Source organism: Haematobia irritans, chromosome 2 (genome assembly GCF_050003625.1).
Source record: "Haematobia irritans isolate KBUSLIRL chromosome 2, ASM5000362v1, whole genome shotgun sequence".
Taxonomy (NCBI): Eukaryota; Metazoa; Arthropoda; class Insecta; order Diptera; family Muscidae; genus Haematobia; species Haematobia irritans.
Genome location: NC_134398.1, coordinates 87305749 through 87325813, shown reverse-complemented (window position 1 = coordinate 87325813; position 20065 = coordinate 87305749). Strand labels below are relative to the sequence as shown.

Sequence of the window (20065 nt, the reverse complement as noted above, 5' to 3'; positions counted from 1 at the left end):
AAACGATTTTAATTTATCAAAAGAGTTCTGCTGACTCTTTCCCCAACAGAATGGAACATTTTTTCTTCTAAGCATATTAATCGGGGCCGCGATATCGGAAAAATTTGGCACAAAATTATGGTAGTAATTAACTTTGCCCATGAAGGCCTCTAGCTCCTTAATATTTCTTGGAGGCTTTAAATTCTTTACCGCAATAACGCCTGATTCGTCTGGCAAAATGCCTTCCGAACTAATTTGACGGCCTAAATATGTTATTTTATTTTTTTAAAAATCGCATTTCTCCCGCTTGCAACGAATACCATTAGATAATAAGATTGAAAATACCTTTTCGAGTCGTTGAAAATGAATACCCACGGATGGCGCTGATATAATAATATCATCTAGATAATTTGCACAGCCCTCTATTCCATTGAGTAGCTGCTCAATATACTTTTGAAAAATAGCCGGAGCACTAGCTATCCCATATGGTAATCTTTGGTATTGGAACAGTCCCAGTGGTGTGTTAATTACCATGATCTCATTTGATTCATCGTCCAACTCCATTTGTAAATACGCATCTTTTAAGTCTGTTTTTGAAAAATACTTTCCGTCGCGAATGGTATGAAATAGAGCTTCCCGAGTAGAAATCGGATATTGTTCTATGTCAATCTGCAAATTGACAGCAATTTTAAAATCTCCACATATCCGAACACAATTGTTGGGTTTTTTGCTATTACAATGGGAGAAGCCCAATTACTAAATTTCACTGGTTTGATAACATTCTGTTTTACGAGACGTTCGATTTCTTCTTTAAATTGTGGCATCTGGGCAAACGGAATCGGCCGGCTTCTAAAAAATTTTGGTTGGGCATTATTTTTGAGTCGAATGTGCGCTTTGAAATTTTTGACTGTACCGAGTGAAGTTTCAAACACTTCACCATATTTTTCACAGAGTTCTTGAACTCGTTCACTAATATTACTCGATATTGTATTTATTTGTCTTATTTCGAAACCAAAGGCTCTAAACAGATCATATCCAAACAGATTATTGCCAGCATTGGTATTGGCCACTATCACAATAACATCTTTTTCGCGGTTACCACATTTCATTTTTACATTTAGTTCACCCAGTGTTGGGATAATTTTTTTACCAAAACTGTATAAAATTCTATTAGTTTGCACCAGCTTGGGTCTGTTTAGTAGTTCATAGGTTTTTAAATTTATAACCGATACCGAAGCACCAGAATCCATTTGAAACTGAACCGATCGATTACTAATTTCCACACTAATAAAACTTTTAGAGTTGTCCATTTGTATTTCACCATCTATACCAAAAACCGTTTCAACCACATCAATATTATTCTTTTGCTTCTGTTTTGCTCGGCTGTTCTTGTTTTCTTTTATTGTTTTTGTTAAGCACACAGGAGCTATGTGTCCCTTTATGCCGCACTTGTTGCAAATCGCATCTTTAAATTTACATTCTTTTCTCCTGTGTGAGCTATAACAACCCGAACATGATTTATATTTGTTGGTTTCTTTTTTAACAAATGTTTGTTTTTTTACATAGTTAATGTCCACTGTATTAGGTGTTTCTTTTATTGCAGCTATTGTTTTTGTTGTTGCTTCAAACATTTCAGCAATAACCAACACGTCGTTAAGGGTTGCTTTGTGTTTTTGCAAAGCTGCTGACCGAACGGAGTCATGTGGTGTATTCAAAATGATGTGATCACGAATCATGTCATCCACGAAGCTGTTCGAACATGCGTCGGAGTTGCAAATAAATTGGCACGACCTAGCCAAGCCACGAAGGTCTGCGACCCAATCTTTGTATGATTGTGTGCTCTTCATTTGTCGTTTAAAAAATTCATAACGCGCTGCCACTATATGCATGGTAACTGCAAAGTGCTGCGTTAACTTCTCTGTCAGCTCTTTGTAAGTTTGATTTTCAAGAGATTGAACTCCAAACAAATTCTTAAGCAGATCGAATATTTCTGCTCCACACCATGACAGGAAGGAAGATTTCTGCTTCTCAGCCGCCGCCACCGTATACGCAGCAAAATGCTGCTCTAACTGTTGCAAATATGAGTCACAATGTTGTTGTTCTTTGTTGAACTTATGGAACGCAGGTACCATCAAATTGTCACTAGCTTGCTTTCCGGGTACCGTTATGGATTTTGAATCTAATATAGATCTCATCCATTCTTGTTGTTGAGCCAGCTGCTTTTCTGTGAATTGCTGCTGTTGTTTTAGCATAAGTTCTATGCCTTCTTTATCGTTCGGCATTTTATTTAATGAAATTAAACAAACTAGTTGTCATACACGTGGACAAGAGGGAAAACCCGCAAAAATGTTTTTGTCCGCTATTCGTTTTTACTCGTCGCCAATTGATGTGACCGATGAAGTGGGCGCTTTGATGGTTTTCATGAAACTGCTTTTATTTAATGTAATCAATATGCTTAAGTCTAATATTTACAGTGTTGTATTTCAAGGTATTAAAATAATAGGTTAATTCAAATACATTACATAAAGTATAGTATGTGGTCCAAAGATAATAAAAGAGGAAGATGGGAGATTGGCTTGCGTCATACCAAATGTTGCATTTACCAGATTAGTTTAATACATGTTTGTAACTTTTTAGTTGTTTTTAGTTTTTATTTTTTAAATGAAAAATTTAATTTTCTTAATGAAACAATGATAAATTTTAGGCAACAACAAAGCAAATTACGTTTTCCCCTTTATGGAAATTTATTTCGTGCTCTTAATTTCTTTTTATGTGCATTTTAATGCTATGTCAATACTTGTCGTATACGCGTTTGGTTCGAGTATTAAACTAATGTGGTAAATAGTTTGATGTGCTCAGTAGCCAATCTCCCATCTTCCTCTTTTATTATCTTTGATGTGGTCCACTAGCACAGAAAACTCAGGGTATTAAAAATATAAACAACTATGCAATATCATCATATTAAAATCACAAGACTCCATCCGAAAAGGCCTGAAGTAATTTCAAGCGGAAAACATTGTTAGTATGGGAAAAAATTCTTAAAGCATAAGGCAGAACATTCCAACTTCTAGCCACTCTCACCAAAAATGATCTAGCATATACATTGTTCCTAATTCTAGGAATAAATATTTGTGGATTTCTAACCGATCTTGAGAAAATAAATGCACTCCTGAGAGGGATCGGCCTAGTACTGGTTATCAATGTATAAAAGAAGGACAAATTTCGGTAATCAATAAAATTTCTAAAAGAACAGCCAAGAAAGTTTTTCACAAATTCTGAAATATGAACCCTTCGACGTACCTTGTATGATGATCCACGATGCTTCTTACCAAACATTAGGGCTTTACTTTTAGATGAATTGACAGTAAGATAGTTCTCACAAGAATCGATATCGGTCTAAGATCCTCAACACAATTTACAACTCTGCCCTTCGGTATTGGCACAACGCGGGCACATTTCCAAGAGCTAGGGAATGTAGATGTCATTATAATGCAATTAACGAGGTCTACCATTACACTCGAAATGTGGGGGAAAATGAGCTGAATAAAGTGCACCGGGATACCATCAATACCAACGGATCTAGATTTAACTTTAACTAGCGCCTCTATGATTTCAGATTCACCAATGCACATAAATGAGAAAGATTGCTCAGAGTCAAGAAAGTTTTCCAAGTTACCAACATCAAAATCAGTGTTTGAGTTCACAAAATAGTCATTCAAGGTGTCAGGATCAAATCCACAAGAATCACTAGCATAGTCCATACATCCAGAGTCCCTACGAATCTTCCACATACTCGAGGCCTCCATGCCTCTAAATATCCTACTAAAATATGTCCTCCTAGCCTTCCTAATGACGGACTTTGCCCTGTTGCGGTACCTACAGTAAATTACCCAATTCTCTTGAGATCTGTCTGCCTGGAACGTAGAGTATGTTAAGTCTCTCAATGACCTTGCAAATACCACTTCCCTGGAATGCATCCATTCATCACCGTTGTGTCGCACTCGCCTCCTAATCTTAGGAACGAAAGCAAAAAGTGCACTCAAGAGTAAAGATACGTAAGCAGATTTGGTATCTACATCAGTAGAACGGTAGATCAGGTCCAAATCGTAGTTATCCAAACAAGCTAGTAACCCATTCCAATCAATCTGATTAAAATCATGGTATTCAATATACTCCGGTATGACCCGACAAGTAAAAGACAAGGAAGCAATTATTAATGCATGGTCAGACACGGACGGACATTGTACCTGATTCGTATAGCGAATAATAGAATTATCTCTGACCAGGATAAAATCAATCAAAGAAGTTGATCTCCGGCTCAAATCGAAATGACTCGGTCTGGAATTATGAGCTATAGATAAATTATATCTCATGCAGAGAGAGCGGACAGAAATAGCTTTTGTAGTATCAAAAAGATTGCAATTAAAATCCCCAACTACTGTCACATTTGAATATTCAGCAAAAAATTGCCTGTGGAATTCCTCAAATTTTTGTAAATTACCCATGGAAAGATAAACAACGCCAGATAATAACTTCCTTCCCGCATTTCCTACTTCAATAAAGAGGGACTCACAATGCAAGTCAGCAATTCTACAGACAACTCTATGACGAATTCCTCTTCGCGTATAAATAGCAACACCCCCTCCCCTTTTAGGAGGTATACGATCATTCCTGGACAAATTGTATCCCGATATCGACACCGCATTATCAGGAACTTCAGAGGACAGCCATGTCTCAGAAACGGCAAATATATCGAGAGCACTATTACCTACAATATCCCTAAGCTCATAAATCTTCCCAGGAGTCTTCAAACTTCTGCAATTCCAATGCGATACATTCAGACAATCTTGAAATGGGCTTAACATTGTGGCAATATACAAGTTGCTGTGCACTATTGGACCAAGGTTATCATCAGACATAGTTATATTTAAAGCAATTTAAAATGGTGGGGAACCAAGAATCACATAGAGTATACAAAATACTCAAGATACATATTAATTCATTTAACAATATCATAACTTAAATCATATAATTAACACACAGCTGATTATTAAAATAAGATCAATATTCTAGTGAGATCAAATTTTAATACTAATAGAAGAACGACAAGCGCCAATTCATTGATTTACGTATATACATCACCACATCACTGTACAACATCATTTGGGGTTTTACCGAGCAAGCTGGTACATCCATTAACATCACAAGTAAGCTCCTTACCATCCATTAGAACCACCTTAGCCTTTGCTACATCTCCATTTAGAATTTTAAATTTGCTGATTACATTCAGGCGACGTAATTTCATGCACACGGAATTTAAACGGGCAGCTAAGGGGGTAAAATGATTATTCAGATAAACACGACTTGTCACATCACTGCAAGAGGGCAGAATATCGCATATTTTGAGCGACCTGGTCTTGAAATATTCTTTCATAATGGTATCACGAATAGAAATATTATTTAGTTTAACAAGGATGTGCCTTTTTTTATTTATGTAGCAAACATGATTAATATCATGCTGAGCTACGGTAACACCAAAGCGAGCAACTATAGCAATGACAGTAGGTGTAAGTTCATTAAGACCATCTGGAAGTCCACCAATAAGAAAGTCAGATCGGTTCAAACCAGGGATCCGGAGCGGAGCAAGCCCTTTTTTGCCGGAGCGGGAGCGGCATTTCTAAAATCCGGAGCGGAGCGGTTTCCAAATGAAAAACCGCTCCGCTCCGAATAAAATATTTGTTTTTTACCGAGGTTGTCCTTTTGTAATAATCGAGGTAAGACTTTTGGTTGATGTTCAATTTCTAGGTTATGGTTTATTTAAATTCACTGGTACAATATATACAAGGGTAAGTGCAATGTAGTTGGTAAGTATAGGTTAATTTATGGTAAGTATACAGGTTTTAGGTAAGTATAAAATGTTTACACTTTAGGTTTAAATTCAAGAAAATGTTCACTAATTTTCACAATGTGCAATATTATTACAATGTGCAATAGGTTTTCCAAAGTGCAATAGGTTTTACAATGTGCAATATTTTCTCAATGTTTAAGTTCAAATGCCGTTTTTTTAGCTTTGTTCAGTCATATAATCATTTTCAAGTGTAATCCCTCCGTTAGGATTTGTCTATGCCTTTTTCTGCCTTTCGGTACGAAAATAAGGACATTTTCTAACGTCAAATGTCATCAACCCCCGCCTTTCGGCATCCAAGCTTTTTGTCATTCTCTTTGAGACTCTCTCGCTTCTACGAAGGTAAATATTGTTTGACGAACAATAATTTATTAAATAAAGCCCATACATTTTGGTTCAAATTCTAAACCAGTGCCTTTTTATTTCTTTTCTACTTTTATGCCACGCATTCATTGGTCCATTCGAGCCGAATAATTATTGGAAAGTATTAATTCGGTGTTTTTTATTTCTTCTTCGAAGGCAAAGGCTACGCCAATCAACAACAACAACAAACGATCGACGATCACCATCCTCTACGAGGCATTTTCAATTTATTGCACATAAATATAATTATATTATCAACAACCAAGGTATGTACTTTCAGTGATAATTAAAAAGTGAGCATATCCTTCGGTGTGAATATAAATAAAAACAGAAATAAACACTCGCCTACGGTCGCTTTACAACTCGTATTTTATATCGGTTGTACATTAAATCTCTACGAGAAAAAATTAAATTATCCGTCGGTCTTTAATACCCGGTTACATTCTCATTAAAGTGTTGAAAAGTGCGTTTAATTCCACTTTGTTTTCATCCAAATATTCAACGTCAAAGTTGCATTTAATTTTCGCTGTATTTTGTCATTTGTTTGCGTATACATTGTTGTGTTTTTCTTTTGGTTTTTTGATCTTCGATCTGCATAGAAAAAACAAAAACAATTGTATTGGTTGTAAGCATTGGTTTGCCAATAGGCATCAATAGTAAAGTGTTATACAGTTGCCGTTCAACTTGCTATACACACGTACGCACACAGGTGTTACATCCAACATACGTTCGAACTGCATACACGTTGGTTTATTAGCGTGGGTCGCTTACGGCGCGAAATTATAAAAATAATTTTTTGCAGGTTCAATTGAGAAAAGTATTTATTGTTGATTCCTACGGATATCGGTCGTTTACTATTATCGTTCGTGTTACGTGGTAGTGTACCCTACGGTCGGTCGATACAAACAATAAAATAACAGTATTTATTATATATTATATTATCGTAATACTGACATATTTGAGTTTCCACGAAACTTTTTTATTTATATATTATTGTTGTTGTTGGACCTTACTGTTTCGTAGTGTGCATCTTACAGTCCGTGCACCCTACAATCGGTCAAGTTGACATTTTACAATTTATAGTTCACGACTTTTCATTGTCTTGTAATTTTTCCATTTGGCAAGTGATATTCACGATACACTTGCACAAATTTTGTGTATCTACGTACACTGGGAGAAATTTTGGATAATATATACACTGAGAGAAACTCTCTCGTAATATATAAAGTTTTCAATTTTTTCGATAATTCGCCACGCAAAAATTATTCTTTGTATTCTACGATACACTGAAAATATTTTTTGTATTCACGATACACTTGCAAAAATCTTTTGGAACACAGGGTACACTGGGAAAATATTGTAATATTTTCCAAATAAAGATTTTGCATATATTTCGCCACGCGAAAAAGGGTTTCTTGTATTTACGATACACTTGAAGAAACTTTACGTGTTTTCAAACACTTGGAGAAATTTTTCGCCAATTTTTACAAAAAGTTGAAATACTTATAATTTACCTTACAGAGCTAATTTTAGCTGGTATTTCCAATACACTGTGAGGAAATTGGTGTATCGACGATACACTGTAAAAAATTGGTTGTACTCTGTACACTGTGAGAAATTTTCTGATCTCATTTTTTGTGTTTTTGTGGTAATTACGTTACCTTGTTCACATTTGTGGTACTTTCGGTACACTGCGAAAAATATTGTGTGTTGACGATACACATTTCGCATACACTGGAGAAAAAACTGCATTTTCATTTGTTCGACGACAAATCGAAGTAGCGTTTGGATCGATTTATACTCTTTTCGAGAGTTTTGGACATCACGTGTCAATTTTTTCGCCCTTTAAATTTTCCAGTACTTTTTCATAATGACTACTACACCACTTACTGCCTTCACAAGAGCAACTGACGCAATAGTCCGATTTGAAACGAAGTTTCACAGTTTGCGAGACGATGATTTGACCGCCTATAGACTAGAATGTCATGGTTCCGAGGCTAAGTCGTTGTGGGAAAAAGTTAAGAGCTTATTCGACGAATGTCTTGACTTTGTGTCCACACAGAGCAACGCAACCGAGGCAGTCGCCGCTGCTGACAGCAAATATGACGTGGCTTATAATTGTTATCTGAATGTTATGGAATCAATTCAACGTAAATTGGAGGCACTACGTGCACCATCTAAGCATTCTGCTAAATCGCCTCGGTTGGAGGACCAAACATCACTTTTGAATGTTTCCCATAGGTCCGATGAGTCACGCGGCTCTTCTATCAGCTCTAGGGGAGACAATAGTTCCTCCCATAGTCTCAATCTACCGCCTTGTGATATAGATGTTTTTGACGGCGATTTTCTCAATTGGCCAACATTTAGAGATTTCTTCACAGCGGTATATATTAACAATAGCCGACTTAGCGATATTGAAAAATTGTGTCATTTACTCAAGAAAACCAGTGGTGAAGCTCGCGATGTGGTTTCGAAATTTCCGCTCACGCATAGAAGCTTCGCTCTTGCGTGGAAGGCGCTAAAGGGTACTTATGATAATACCCGCCTCTTGGTGAACCACCAACTCAAATTATTATTTGATTTGCCAGTCTTGGAGTCTGAGACCAGTTCAGGACTGAAGAAACTACAACGTGGTATCTCGACATGCATTTCGACAATGTCCATCTACGATGTGGCCACTGACGATTGGGATCCCATCCTCGTCTTTTTATGCCTTCAGAGGTTGCCGAAATGTACTGTTACACTTTGGGAACAGAGTATTAAGGACAAGTCTGCTTTGTCTTCTTGGTCAGATTTGGACTTCTTTCTCACGGAAAGAATCCAGACATTGACATGTCTTCGGGATATCCGCGACATTGACGCCAGGCCTCCGGCCAACAAAAGAGTTCGTTCGCATTTCACGAAGGCGAAAGCACCTCGTTCCCCAACAAGTACGCCTCGTTCCTCCCAGTCCTCTCCTGACAGATTATGCGTTCTCTGTCGACGACAGCATCACCTCAGAACGTGTTCTAGGTTTCATAATCTTTCAGTTCTTGAGAGGATGAATATTGTTAAGCGCCATCGGTGTTGCATGAATTGTCTGTCCCGCAGACATATTGCAGCTAATTGCCCCAGCGCGTATGATTGCGGTAAATGTGGTAGAAGACACCACACTCTTTTGCATAGAGAAACATCAACTGGTCCCAGGACTGCTCCTATCGTTCCCGCGCCAGTTTCACGGAATCCCGTACCGGTGCCAGTGGATGCCAATGAACCTTCTACATCGACAGGCATTGTGTCAGGGACGTCCAGTAGACAGGTATTCCACACTTCGCGTACTGGAAATGTATTATTAGGAACTGCAATGGTGAATATCGTTCACCAGGGTATCACGTATCCTGCTAGGGCCTTAATAGATCCCGCTTCGGAATCATCCTTTATTACGGAAGGATTGCGGAACCGACTTGGACTGAGTACGTCTTCGACTTCGGCTACAATTTCTGGTGTGAATCAAAGTGTTTCGATCACGTCGAGAGAACTTTGTTCACTTTGCATTGGTACCCCACTAGACGAGTCGCTCCTACTGGAGACTACAGCGTACGTTCTTCCGAACATTTCCGGCAACCTGCCATCTTTTTCTCTAAATCGTGACATTGTGTCTAGTATGCCAAATCTACGTTTGGCTGACCCCAATTTATTTGTTTGTCGTCCTGTTGACCTTCTGTTGGGCGCGGATCTTTATCCGAAAATTTTGTTGGACGGTACGAGAACGAATATTTTGGGATCATTACTAGCGCAAAACACAGTCTTCGGCTGGGTTGTCACGGGTCCTATCCCTGCTTCGAATATTTCAGTCTACACGACTACTGTGGACCTCTCCGAGGGAACTAGTCTTGACGAGACACGTCTCCGCACTTTGGGAACTAGAAGAGCTTCCCCGACGTCCTCTCTTATCTGATTCAGATAAGCTTTGCGGGTAAAATTATGAAAAGACAAACCGACGGGATTCTGAGTGAAGATACTCTTCATCTCAAAACTTATTTCTCCGGACAAATCAGAAATCAAGGACGGGTTGCCTGACACACTTTCTTCGAAATGAGGCATTCTTCTTGTGAAAACCATGAATTAAGACGATTCACCACGACTTTGTCCGGGGGTATATATGGTTATACCATATGGGGCCAGTTTAGGTTACGCCTACGAATGAGGAGAAGACAATTTAACTTCGATTGGTTTTCACTGCCTTGAATAACATTTTTACACGTCGGTCCGACTCAACAATCAGACTTGTTTCTCCTCGTTTTGAGGTGGAGGTTGTATAAATTCGTATACAATTGCGATATCACACAGATGTATACAGACATATATATGTTGACCCGTCCTAGACATTTCTGCATTGAATACAGTTAAGATATTCTCTGCAAAATATTATCCGGAACTTTTAGTTACAGACAGTGACTTGGACAACTTTTGCATTTGGCTGACGACATGGGGAATGGGTTTCCTCTTTATGTACAAGTCCTACGGAAGAGCATGTACGTTGACGACGTATTGACGGGGTACCATAATTTGAATAATGCGTCTGGTTCAAGGGGCAATATACACCATAATTCTGAGCTGTCTCCTCACATAGAGCGCGACGCTATTTTACCACTACTGGTTTTAACAATGGGATTATGTGGAATGCTTTACAGGTCACGCCTTGATGATAACCCACGGTTATATTTACAAAACTGTCTGCTTTTCTACGAAACGGTAACTTTACATGCTACTTTTGATTTGTCCACGACATTCTCGACGAGAACTATTACTCCCCACTACGTGGAAATTATGTCGTTTTCGCGATGTTCATCCGGGTACTAACGGTCGTCGTTTGTTCAAATGGATTACATCCTTGTCTTTTAGGGAGTTAACATAGGTCTATCTGTCGCGTTATGCTCGCGTCCTCCCTAGTTTTTGTTACGTGAAAAATCTTTGGGTTGATGGCCGCGTTCGAATCGCAATAGATCGGACTACAAGTTGTAAGACGACCTACGGTTTCTGGTCACCCTGACCATTATGTTAATTTGGTTTTCCGTTCCGAAATCTTTCTATATTTTCATAGATAGAAAACATAGCAAAGATGGCTGCTACCCTTCCAGAGTCTGAGGACGACGTCCCCATGTTGGATGAGGAACGGGAGATTAATTCTAGCATCGCACCCCTTGCCGATGAACATACCATCAGTACGACTACTGATTCTGCCATTCTGGCCGACAATGTTGCAACAGCAACCAATAAAAAACCGTTGACGACGGCTTCTGGGGTTCCTCCAGGAGAATTGTTTGTGGCTTCGCCACCCCATATCACACTTGGGTGTAAGGTAGTCTTCAACTGCCTTCTGACTTTACGAGTCCTCGACACCCGGCTCTTACGAGTCAAATTTATTGAAATTTAAAAATCGATCGGGCTTAACGAGTCCATTTACGATCGCGTGCTTGACGAGCACATTTGTAAATATGAATTTGTGTTTTGGAAAAAAAAAATGAATGAATTGGACACCATAACAAGAGAAAAAAAAGAATTGAACTAAAATAAAATGCTCTTTTTTGTAAACTGAAATGTACATCCTGTATACTTTCATTATGTAACATGTAAATATTATTTAACTTATGTTTAAATTTTGCAACATGGCTGGATGTTGCAAGGCGGGCGGCAATGTTTAAGTTCAAATGCCGTTTTTTTAGCTTTGTTCAGTCATATAATCATTTTCAAGTGTAATCCCTCCGTTAGGATTTGTCTATGCCTTTTTCTGCCTTTCGGTACGAAAATAAGGACATTTTCTAACGTCAAATGTCATCAACCCCCGCCTTTCGGCATCCAAGCTTTTTGTCATTCTCTTTGAGACTCTCTCGCTTCTACGAAGGTAAATATTGTTTGACGAACAATAATTTATTAAATAAAGCCCATACATTTTGGTTCAAATTCTAAACCAGTGCCTTTTTATTTCTTTTCTACTTTTATGCCACGCATTCACTCAACGTGCAATACTAGAGGTAAGTTTATATTTTATTTTATGATTAGATGTAAGTAACACTAGGTAAGTATTTTAGGTAAGTATAATAGTTGTTCCTTTTTTTTTTAGCAATGGTTAAAACTTTTAGTTAATTCACTTTTCAGCTCTTTTTTATTTCAAATATTGTTTCTATTTTATATTTCACTTTGTTGTTATTTTCACTTTGGTCACGGGAGTAGCGAAGCGGCCGGTTTAAAAGATCGATTTACATTAAACAAAACGAATGTCATGGGCAATTGGTTGGAGATGACATTTACGCATACAATAACAACAGATATGTCTCCACTGAAGTAATACATCATATGTGTACACATACATATATGGGTATTTGGAGGACCGCTATGTACATATCTGTGCTAATTAAATAGCACAAGGGCAACAAATAAAAATAACAATAATGTGCAAACTTTTAGCACAACTCCCAACATTCCGCCCCCCCATGACCAAGTGTAAAATATTTCACCCTTTAAGGGCTCAAATTTCGGATAGGCCCGGATATGATGTACCCAAGGACCGTCTTGTATGCATTCACATCACCAATGCCAGTAAATGTTGATCCTTCACGATGGATTGCCGAATAGGTATCAGCCCCCAACTCGATATCTATGGGCACGTTGCTTCTAGGGTCTGGGTCCGCAAGAGAATGATCACTAAAATCACGGGTCGGGTCTTCAACAAGTGGGTCTGAATAGGGTCTTCTAGGTAGCTCATCCGTTATGAGCGCGTTAACTTTCAAAGCCCACGTGCTGTTAGTGCGTCTAGGCATAATTCGAATCTTAGTAAACCTTTGACCTTGATGGAGAAAAGAGCGAAGGCCTAAGCGTCGAAAGGTCGAATATGCAATGCGAGACATGGTGGACGACTGGCATATCAAGGCTCTAACGGTTGCCCAACTATCCACCTCTTCTAAACTGACCCGGATCATTGCTGTTGGTATGAAAACGTGATCCCACTTAAACGCAGACGAATTTACTGGAACAGACAGAACGGCAGCAGCCAGAGAGTCTTCCAGTTGCGTGGCTCCATGAAGAAGTGTGTGGTGTCGATTGCTGCAACGGCGACATGCGGTGAGGCTTGGGCAGTCAGGCGCCAAATGACTTCGTGCCAAACAATTACGGCAATACCCCCTTCTCTCGACTGTTTCATACCGCTGGTATGGTGTTTTGTCGAGAAAACGTTGGCAAGAGCTTAAGGCGTGGTCCTCTTGACATAGTCCGCAAGAATATTGCCAATTAACCGGACGGTCAACTCTGCCTCTCTCTTGTCTTACACCTGATCGGGTTCTGAAACGGTTCTCACGTCTGTCTTCGGGTCTGGGTCGTCTGCCGTTGTTGTCCATTGGTTCGTCCTCCATTGCATCACGTCTTGGCAGATAGGCAGCCATACCTGTAACGAAAACGTTGTGAGTACCGCGCCCCTTTATTTGGGAGTACCCGACTAGTCATGCTGAAAATAATTTGACTACTTTTGTGATGGGCCTGTTTATTATACCCCGAGACGTACGAATATCAACTACACGAATATTTTGATCAGTCCCAGGGTACGTTTTTTCGATGCGACCCATTGCCCAGTCAGTGGGAGGGAATCGGTCGTCTTTGATAACTACAAGGTCGTTTTCCTTAATGTTGTCTTGTTGACTCTTCCACTTCGTTCGACGGTGCAACTCTTTTAAATATTCAGATTTCCATCTCATACAAAAATATTGGGAAACAATCTTGAGCCGTTTCCATCTATTTGCTAGTGTCAAGTTCTGATCGGAAACATCGGGTTCAGCTGGAGCCAGCATAGAAGTACCTATCAAGAAGTGACCAGGAGTTAAGGGAGAAAAATCATTTGGGTCATCACTAGCTGTACTTAAGGGTCTCGAATTCAGACAACTTTCTATTCTCGCCAAAATAGTTGACAATTCCTCAAAAGTAAAGCTCATCTTGGGAATAAATTTTCGTAAATGTGTTTTAAACGACTTCACCCCCGCTTCCCACAAACCGCCCATATGAGGAGCCCCTGGCGGTATAAACTTCCATACAAGATTGTTATGCGAATGTTGTTGTATAGCTTGAGTTTGTAAATTTTTCAAAAATTCAATACGATCTTTTTTCAAAATTTCAGCAGCTCCTACGAAATTTTTTCCATTATCGGAGTAGACACACGATGGGCAGCCGCGCCGGGCAATAAATCGTGAGAAAGCAGCAAGAAAGGATTGTGAGGATAAATCTGTGGTGGCCTCTAAGTGAACGGCCTTAGTAGCGAAGCATACAAATATACAAACATAGCCTTTCGTAATAAAACATGACCTAGTCTTGTAGTGCTTAATATCAAAGGGTCCTGCAAAATCTATTCCGGTGTTAGCAAAGGGTCTTGAAAGCATTGTACGTTCCGGAGGCAAAGCCCCCATGATTTGCGATTGAGTATGTCGTTTAAATAAAATACAAGTTTTACAATTATGGATAATCTTTTTTACCAAAGGTTTTAACCGGAATATCCAGAATTCCGATCTTAGAATACGAATCGTTAATTGATTTCCCCAATGCATGGCTATTTTGTGGGTGAAATTTACAATAAGATCAGTTAAAGGTGCATCATAGGGTAGAATTATGGGATGCCTCTCGCTATAACTCAGAACTGGGGCCTGAACGAGTCGACCATTTGCTCGCATTATGCCATGAGAATCAAGAAATGGATTCATCGTTAGTAGGCTACTGGTAGAAGAAATTTTTAATTTCTGTTGTAAATTGTTATATTCATGAGGATAATATTGCTTTTGGGTCATTATTATCAAACGTCGCTTCACGTCTTGTATTTCCTCCGCTGTAACCTCTATCGATGAAATTCTAAGATGATCTCGCTTTGAACTAGTATTTCGCCAAAACCGCAAAACGTAGCTTAACACTCTGTAAGCCCGGGACAAAGAAGAAAATCGAATTAATGGGTCTTCAAAGGTTGAGGTAGTCAAAACTTTAACCGCTTTAGCTTCCATATTCGTTTCTAAGAAAATATCATGAATTGGCCAATTTTGTTTATCTAATTTGAGCCATGATGGCCCATGCCACCATAAATAATTTTCTTTCAATTCAAATGGTGAACATCCTCGGCTAGCAATATCTGCCGGATTGTTTTCCGAATCGACATGTTGCCATTTATCATTACCAACATTTTCTATAATTTCCGACACCCGATTACCCACGAATGTGCTCCATGCGCACGGAGGCTTCTTCAACCATGCTAAAACAATTGTGGAGTCAGTCCAAAAAAAAGTAGAACATTTTGAAATTTGAAGATTGGTTACAGTCGACGCAGCCAAATTCGATAGTAAAACCGCTCAACACAATTCGAGTCTTGGCAATGAGAGTTTTTTAATAGGAGCCACTCTAGTTTTGGCCGCTAACAAATGAGTTTCAACGTTATGGTTATCAAATTCTACTCTAATATACAATGCTGCGCCATATGCACTCTCTGATGCATCGCAAAAGCCGTGAATTTCGATATTGCAATTTGGTACAAAGTGAATCCACCGCGGTATTTTGACAGAGTCTATTGCACTACTAGTTTTTACAAACTTTTGCCAATTAATCAATGTAATTGTTTTCAGTGGGTCATCCCAATCTATTTTATCAAGCCATATTTGTTGCATGACAAGTTTAGCTACAACAATTACTGGCGCTAGCCATCCGCAAGGGTCGAATAATTTTGCTATGGTGGATAAAACTTGCCTTTTTGTATAATTTTGCCTAACTTCCACCGTTGGTTGAGTAAATGTGAAGAAATCTCCTGAAATATTCCACCTAACACCCAATGTCTTGGCAGACGAGTCTTCTGACAAATCAAGCCAATTTACAGGAAGTAATTTCTCATTAGGCAATTCTTGAATTATTTTATGATCGTTTGCCGTCCATTTCATAAGTTTAAATCCCGCGGACTCCAAGGCCAATATTAATTCCTTGCGCGACGCAATTGCTTCGTCAATTGTGTGCGCTCCAGCCAAAACATCGTCCACATACAGATTTTCTTGAATAATTTTGGAAGCAATAGGATGTGTGTCTGCTACATCTTCTGCGAGTTGCAGAAGTGTGCGTATTGCCAGAAATGGAGCGCAGTTAACTCCAAAGGTAACTGTTAGGAGTTCAAAATCCTCCACAGGGTCTGCTGGGGATTTTCGAAAAAGAATACGTTGATATTGTGTCTGATTTGGATCGAGAAGAATTTGTCTGTACATTTTCGTGATATCTGCGTTAAAAACATATTTAAAAAATCTCCACTTCAAAATTTGTAAAACCAGATTCTGTTGCAAAATGGGTCCTGTATACAAAGTGTCATTGAGAGCGCTTTTATTTGAAGTGGGATTTGAAGCGTTGAACACGACGCGAAGTTTCGTTGTGAGTCTGTCAGGTTTAACCACCGCGTGATGCGGCAAATAGTAATTTGGAGCCTTGGTGATCTCTTGCGCTGATATTTTCCGCATATGACCAAGTTCCAAGTATTCTAAAATGCTTTTATCGTATTGTTCCTTGAGATCAGGAGTTTTCATTAATTTCGTTTCCATTCGGTAAAATTGAGCCATTGCTATGTTCCGCGAACTTCCTAACTCATGGCATTTTTTAAAAGGAAGACTCACAACATATCTTCCATCCGAATTTCGTTTAGTAGTCTGTTTAAAATTTGATTCACAAAACATGTCCTCTTCTGACCGCAAAATCTTTTTTGGGGTTTCTTCCATCTCCCAAAAACGTGTAAGAACCTGCTCAATTGCCACTGTGTTGTGTAATGAAATTCGATTATTATTGTATGGGTCATTTGTCATGGGTCCACCAATAATCCACCCGAACACTGTATTTTGTGCTAAAAGTGTGCCGATTGATCTCATAGGAGACCCGATATCAAAAATCAAGGGTCCTATATCCATTCCAATTAATAAATCAACCGGTTGACTAATGTAAAACTTCGGGTCTGCCAAGTCAAGGTTGGCAACATCACCGAGTTGTCGCAAATCCAAGTTTTGTGGCGGTAAATGAGATGGAAGGGCTTTCAAAACTGGGGCCCAAACCTCTAATTTGAATCTTGTATCTAAACGTGAACGCAAAGTGAAAAGACATGATTTTGTAGAAGTCTCTGACAACATTTGACTAACTCCCGTTACGTGTATCAAGTTTCGTTTCGTCGGCAAAGCTAATTTATTTTTCAATTTTTCAGATATAAACGTGGACTGCGATCCCGAGTCAATTATAGCTCTTGCATCGAATAATTGTCCACGTGATTCAATCTGAACCAAAGCTGTAAAAAGCAAAGTTCCTCTAGGATGATTCCCACAAGTACGATCATTCTGGAGGGTCAAGGTCATAACATTATTTCCTATGCTTGGTGTGGACTGTATCTGTGTCGCAAGCGCTGCAGTGCTAGTACTAGGTCGTACTGCATCGCTAACTGGGTCTTGAGCAAGTGTTTGGGTTTCCGTTCCCTTATGTAACATGGTATGATGTCGCATGCTACATTCTCGACAAGTGAATTTGCTCTTACAATCCTTTACCCCATGATTTGAGGAAAGACAATTATAGCAAAGATGAGATACTTTTACTACATGAATTCTATCGTTTATAGATTTTTCAATAAATTTAGGACAATCCCGTATAAAATGGGTTGCCTTGCACAACTGACAACTAGGATTCTGATTGTTTTGATTAGGCTGTGTAACGGACGATTTTGAATTAGGTTTACGTTTTCTATCAAATTGTAATTTTTGCGATACATTAGTATGAAAACTATTTACGAACTTTGGTTTGTCGTGTCTATTTCGACCGCCATCGAAATTCTGTTGATTATGCTTATTATGAATTGGTTTAATGTTGCCCACAGACTCAAGTGTCTTGAATTTATGTTTGAGAAATTTGTCAAAAATATTCCAATTTGGCAAAACTTTACAATCTTCCAATGAATTTTCGAATTCTTCAAGGAAGGGACGCGGCAATTTCGAAGAACACAAAAAAATTAAGATTGGGTCCCAATCCTTCACTTCAACCCCAAGAGTCTCTAACGTTTGCATACAACTATTTACAGTTCTTTGCAATTTCTGAATAGATTGGCTGGAATCGAAGTTAACATTTGGCAAGTTGAACAATAATTTTAGTTGTTCATTTACTTGCATTCTTCTATTTTCATATCTGTCTATCAAATTTTTCCATGCCAATGTGAAACCCTCATTAGTAAGTGGGACATTGCTTATAATTTCCCTTGCTTCTCCCGCTGTTTTCTGTGTTAAATGGAAAAGTTTTTCAACATTGCTTAATCTTGAATTTTTTATATAAATAGCAGTGAAAAGGTCACGGAATGATGGCCACGCTGTATAACCACCCTTAAATGTGTCTGTGTCGCAAGGTGGAAGCCTTAAACCCGAAGCAAAATCAGAATCTGAGGGTCGAGATATTGATAACGATTCATCTTTGGTGACTTGATCTTTTAAAGCCAAAATATCCGCATTAACTGAACTCATAATTCGTTTGTAAGTTTCCATTGCTTCACTATAATGGGCGCGTAATTTTGTTTTGTCGATTGGTTTCTCACCTTCCAATGGCACATGATCTCGACAATCTAAATACGATTTCTTTATATTGGACCATAAAGTTTCAATTTCCGCACGGACCGCTTCAAGCTCGCGAACATTTTCCGTGGTCTTTGCAACAGCGTATGTGCTTTCGAAATCATTTAAATCGTTAACGCTATTCGCAAATTTTTCGCTTTTGGATCTATCCATTGTGAGTCGATTTATCTTACTTCAAAGTTTTCCAATAATCGAAAGCTTGAGAAGACAAACACGAGTCGTAAACCGCGATTCCGTGATTAAAATTCCTTTCAATAAATGAAAAAATTTAAATCCGATTTCCAAAACCGCTCAAGCCGATGTGCGTTAAAAGATTTTGTTGACGAGTCGATGTTAATAACAAACAACAAAATGATTTCACAAGGAGAGATGTATGAATTCGATAAAAACGGGTAGAAAATTTGAGATAGCCAAACTTCCTACAATATTCGATTTCAAAAAATTAGACTTGGGTCACTCCAGCAAACAAAAAACCAGACCTACGTATGAGAAATTTACGCAAAATATTTGTATACACACTTTCCAACGTTGAACTATTTTTCCCAGTGTACTTTGAATAATTCGGGTCAACGGCGCAAAATTTACCAATAGATTTGAAAATATTAAACTTGATGAGCAAAAAGACGAGCGGAGGTAAATTTTAACAAGCGGCACAAATAAATTTTTATTTGCAAAGTAAAATTTACCAAAATTGTAAGTCAACAAAATATTTTCTTTTTGTGTATCAATTTTAAATAACTTGATTCTCAAGACTGGGGAAAAAACATCGTAGGGTCAAAATTGCTCAAATTTCCAAATAGCCAAAGTAGAAAATGTAAAAGGGAATATTTTCAAAAAGGTCTATAACAGTTTGTGAACTCCGACAAATCAAGGGTCTTTGACATGGATCAAATTTATAGTTGTCTCGAAATATTTTTGTATATAATTTTCAAATTCCGCTTAGATTATTTCGCAAAAATGCTTTTAGTTCATTGTAGCAATCAAGGGAACGAATTTTCATACGTAATGGGACATATAATAATAATAACTATCCAAACGGAATAAATTTTTTGGAGTGTAGCGAATCAACAAGTTACAACAGTCTAGGTATGTGTCAAAGGGTATTGCAATTTACGAGAGTCTCGAAACAAAATTATTTTCTTCCTCGGGTCAAAGTACCATCCACAAAAATGACAAACAATTTTTCCTGTTGACT

At 38.4% G+C, this 20065-nt stretch overlaps 3 protein-coding genes across 3 annotated transcripts; 1 reads left to right on the top strand and 2 right to left on the bottom strand.

Moving 5' to 3' along the window:
- Positions 1 to 3314: 3314 nt before the first annotated feature.
- LOC142224726 (uncharacterized) lies at positions 3315 to 4898 on the bottom strand. Its single transcript, XM_075294513.1, has one exon. It carries the CDS (start codon positions 4896 to 4898, stop codon positions 3315 to 3317), a length of 1584 nt encoding a protein of 527 aa, XP_075150628.1.
- Positions 4899 to 6028: 1130 nt separating this feature from the next.
- On the top strand, positions 6029 to 12197 carry LOC142225705 (uncharacterized). The gene is made up of 3 exons (XM_075295545.1): positions 6029 to 6226; positions 6404 to 6513; positions 11331 to 12197. Exons 1-3 carry the CDS (start codon positions 6154 to 6156, stop codon positions 11661 to 11663), a joined length of 516 nt encoding a protein of 171 aa, XP_075151660.1. The 5' UTR covers positions 6029 to 6153; the 3' UTR covers positions 11664 to 12197.
- Positions 12198 to 12747: 550 nt separating this feature from the next.
- LOC142224725 (uncharacterized) lies at positions 12748 to 19023 on the bottom strand. Its single transcript, XM_075294512.1, has 4 exons — positions 15606 to 19023; positions 14401 to 15503; positions 13773 to 14298; positions 12748 to 13667 (listed from the first exon to the last, which is right to left on the bottom strand). The coding sequence occupies exons 1-4, from the start codon at positions 19021 to 19023 to the stop codon at positions 12748 to 12750; spliced, it is 5967 nt and encodes a 1988-aa protein (XP_075150627.1).
- Between the last annotated feature and the right edge of the window lie 1042 nt (positions 19024 to 20065).

Bases quoted from the DNA above. Each gene is read 5' to 3' on its own strand.
- LOC142224725 (XM_075294512.1), bottom strand. From the start codon at position 19,023: ATGGATAGATCCAAAAGCGAAAAATTTGCGAATAGCGTTAACGATTTA. The intron at 15,504-15,605 runs GTTGAGCGGTTT...CAATTGTTTTAG, and splicing joins ATTGCCAAGACTCGAATTGT to CATGGTTGAAGAAGCCTCCG. The intron at 14,299-14,400 runs GTAGGAGCTGCT...CTTGTATGGAAG, and splicing joins CCGATAATGGAAAAAATTTC to TTTATACCGCCAGGGGCTCC.
- LOC142224726 (XM_075294513.1), bottom strand. From the start codon at position 4,898: ATGTCTGATGATAACCTTGGTCCAATAGTGCACAGCAACTTGTATATT.
- LOC142225705 (XM_075295545.1), top strand. From the start codon at position 6,154: ATGTCATCAACCCCCGCCTTTCGGCATCCAAGCTTTTTGTCATTCTCT. The intron at 6,227-6,403 runs GTAAATATTGTT...TCTTCTTCGAAG, and splicing joins ACTCTCTCGCTTCTACGAAG to GCAAAGGCTACGCCAATCAA. The intron at 6,514-11,330 runs GTATGTACTTTC...ATATTTTCATAG, and splicing joins TTATATTATCAACAACCAAG to ATAGAAAACATAGCAAAGAT.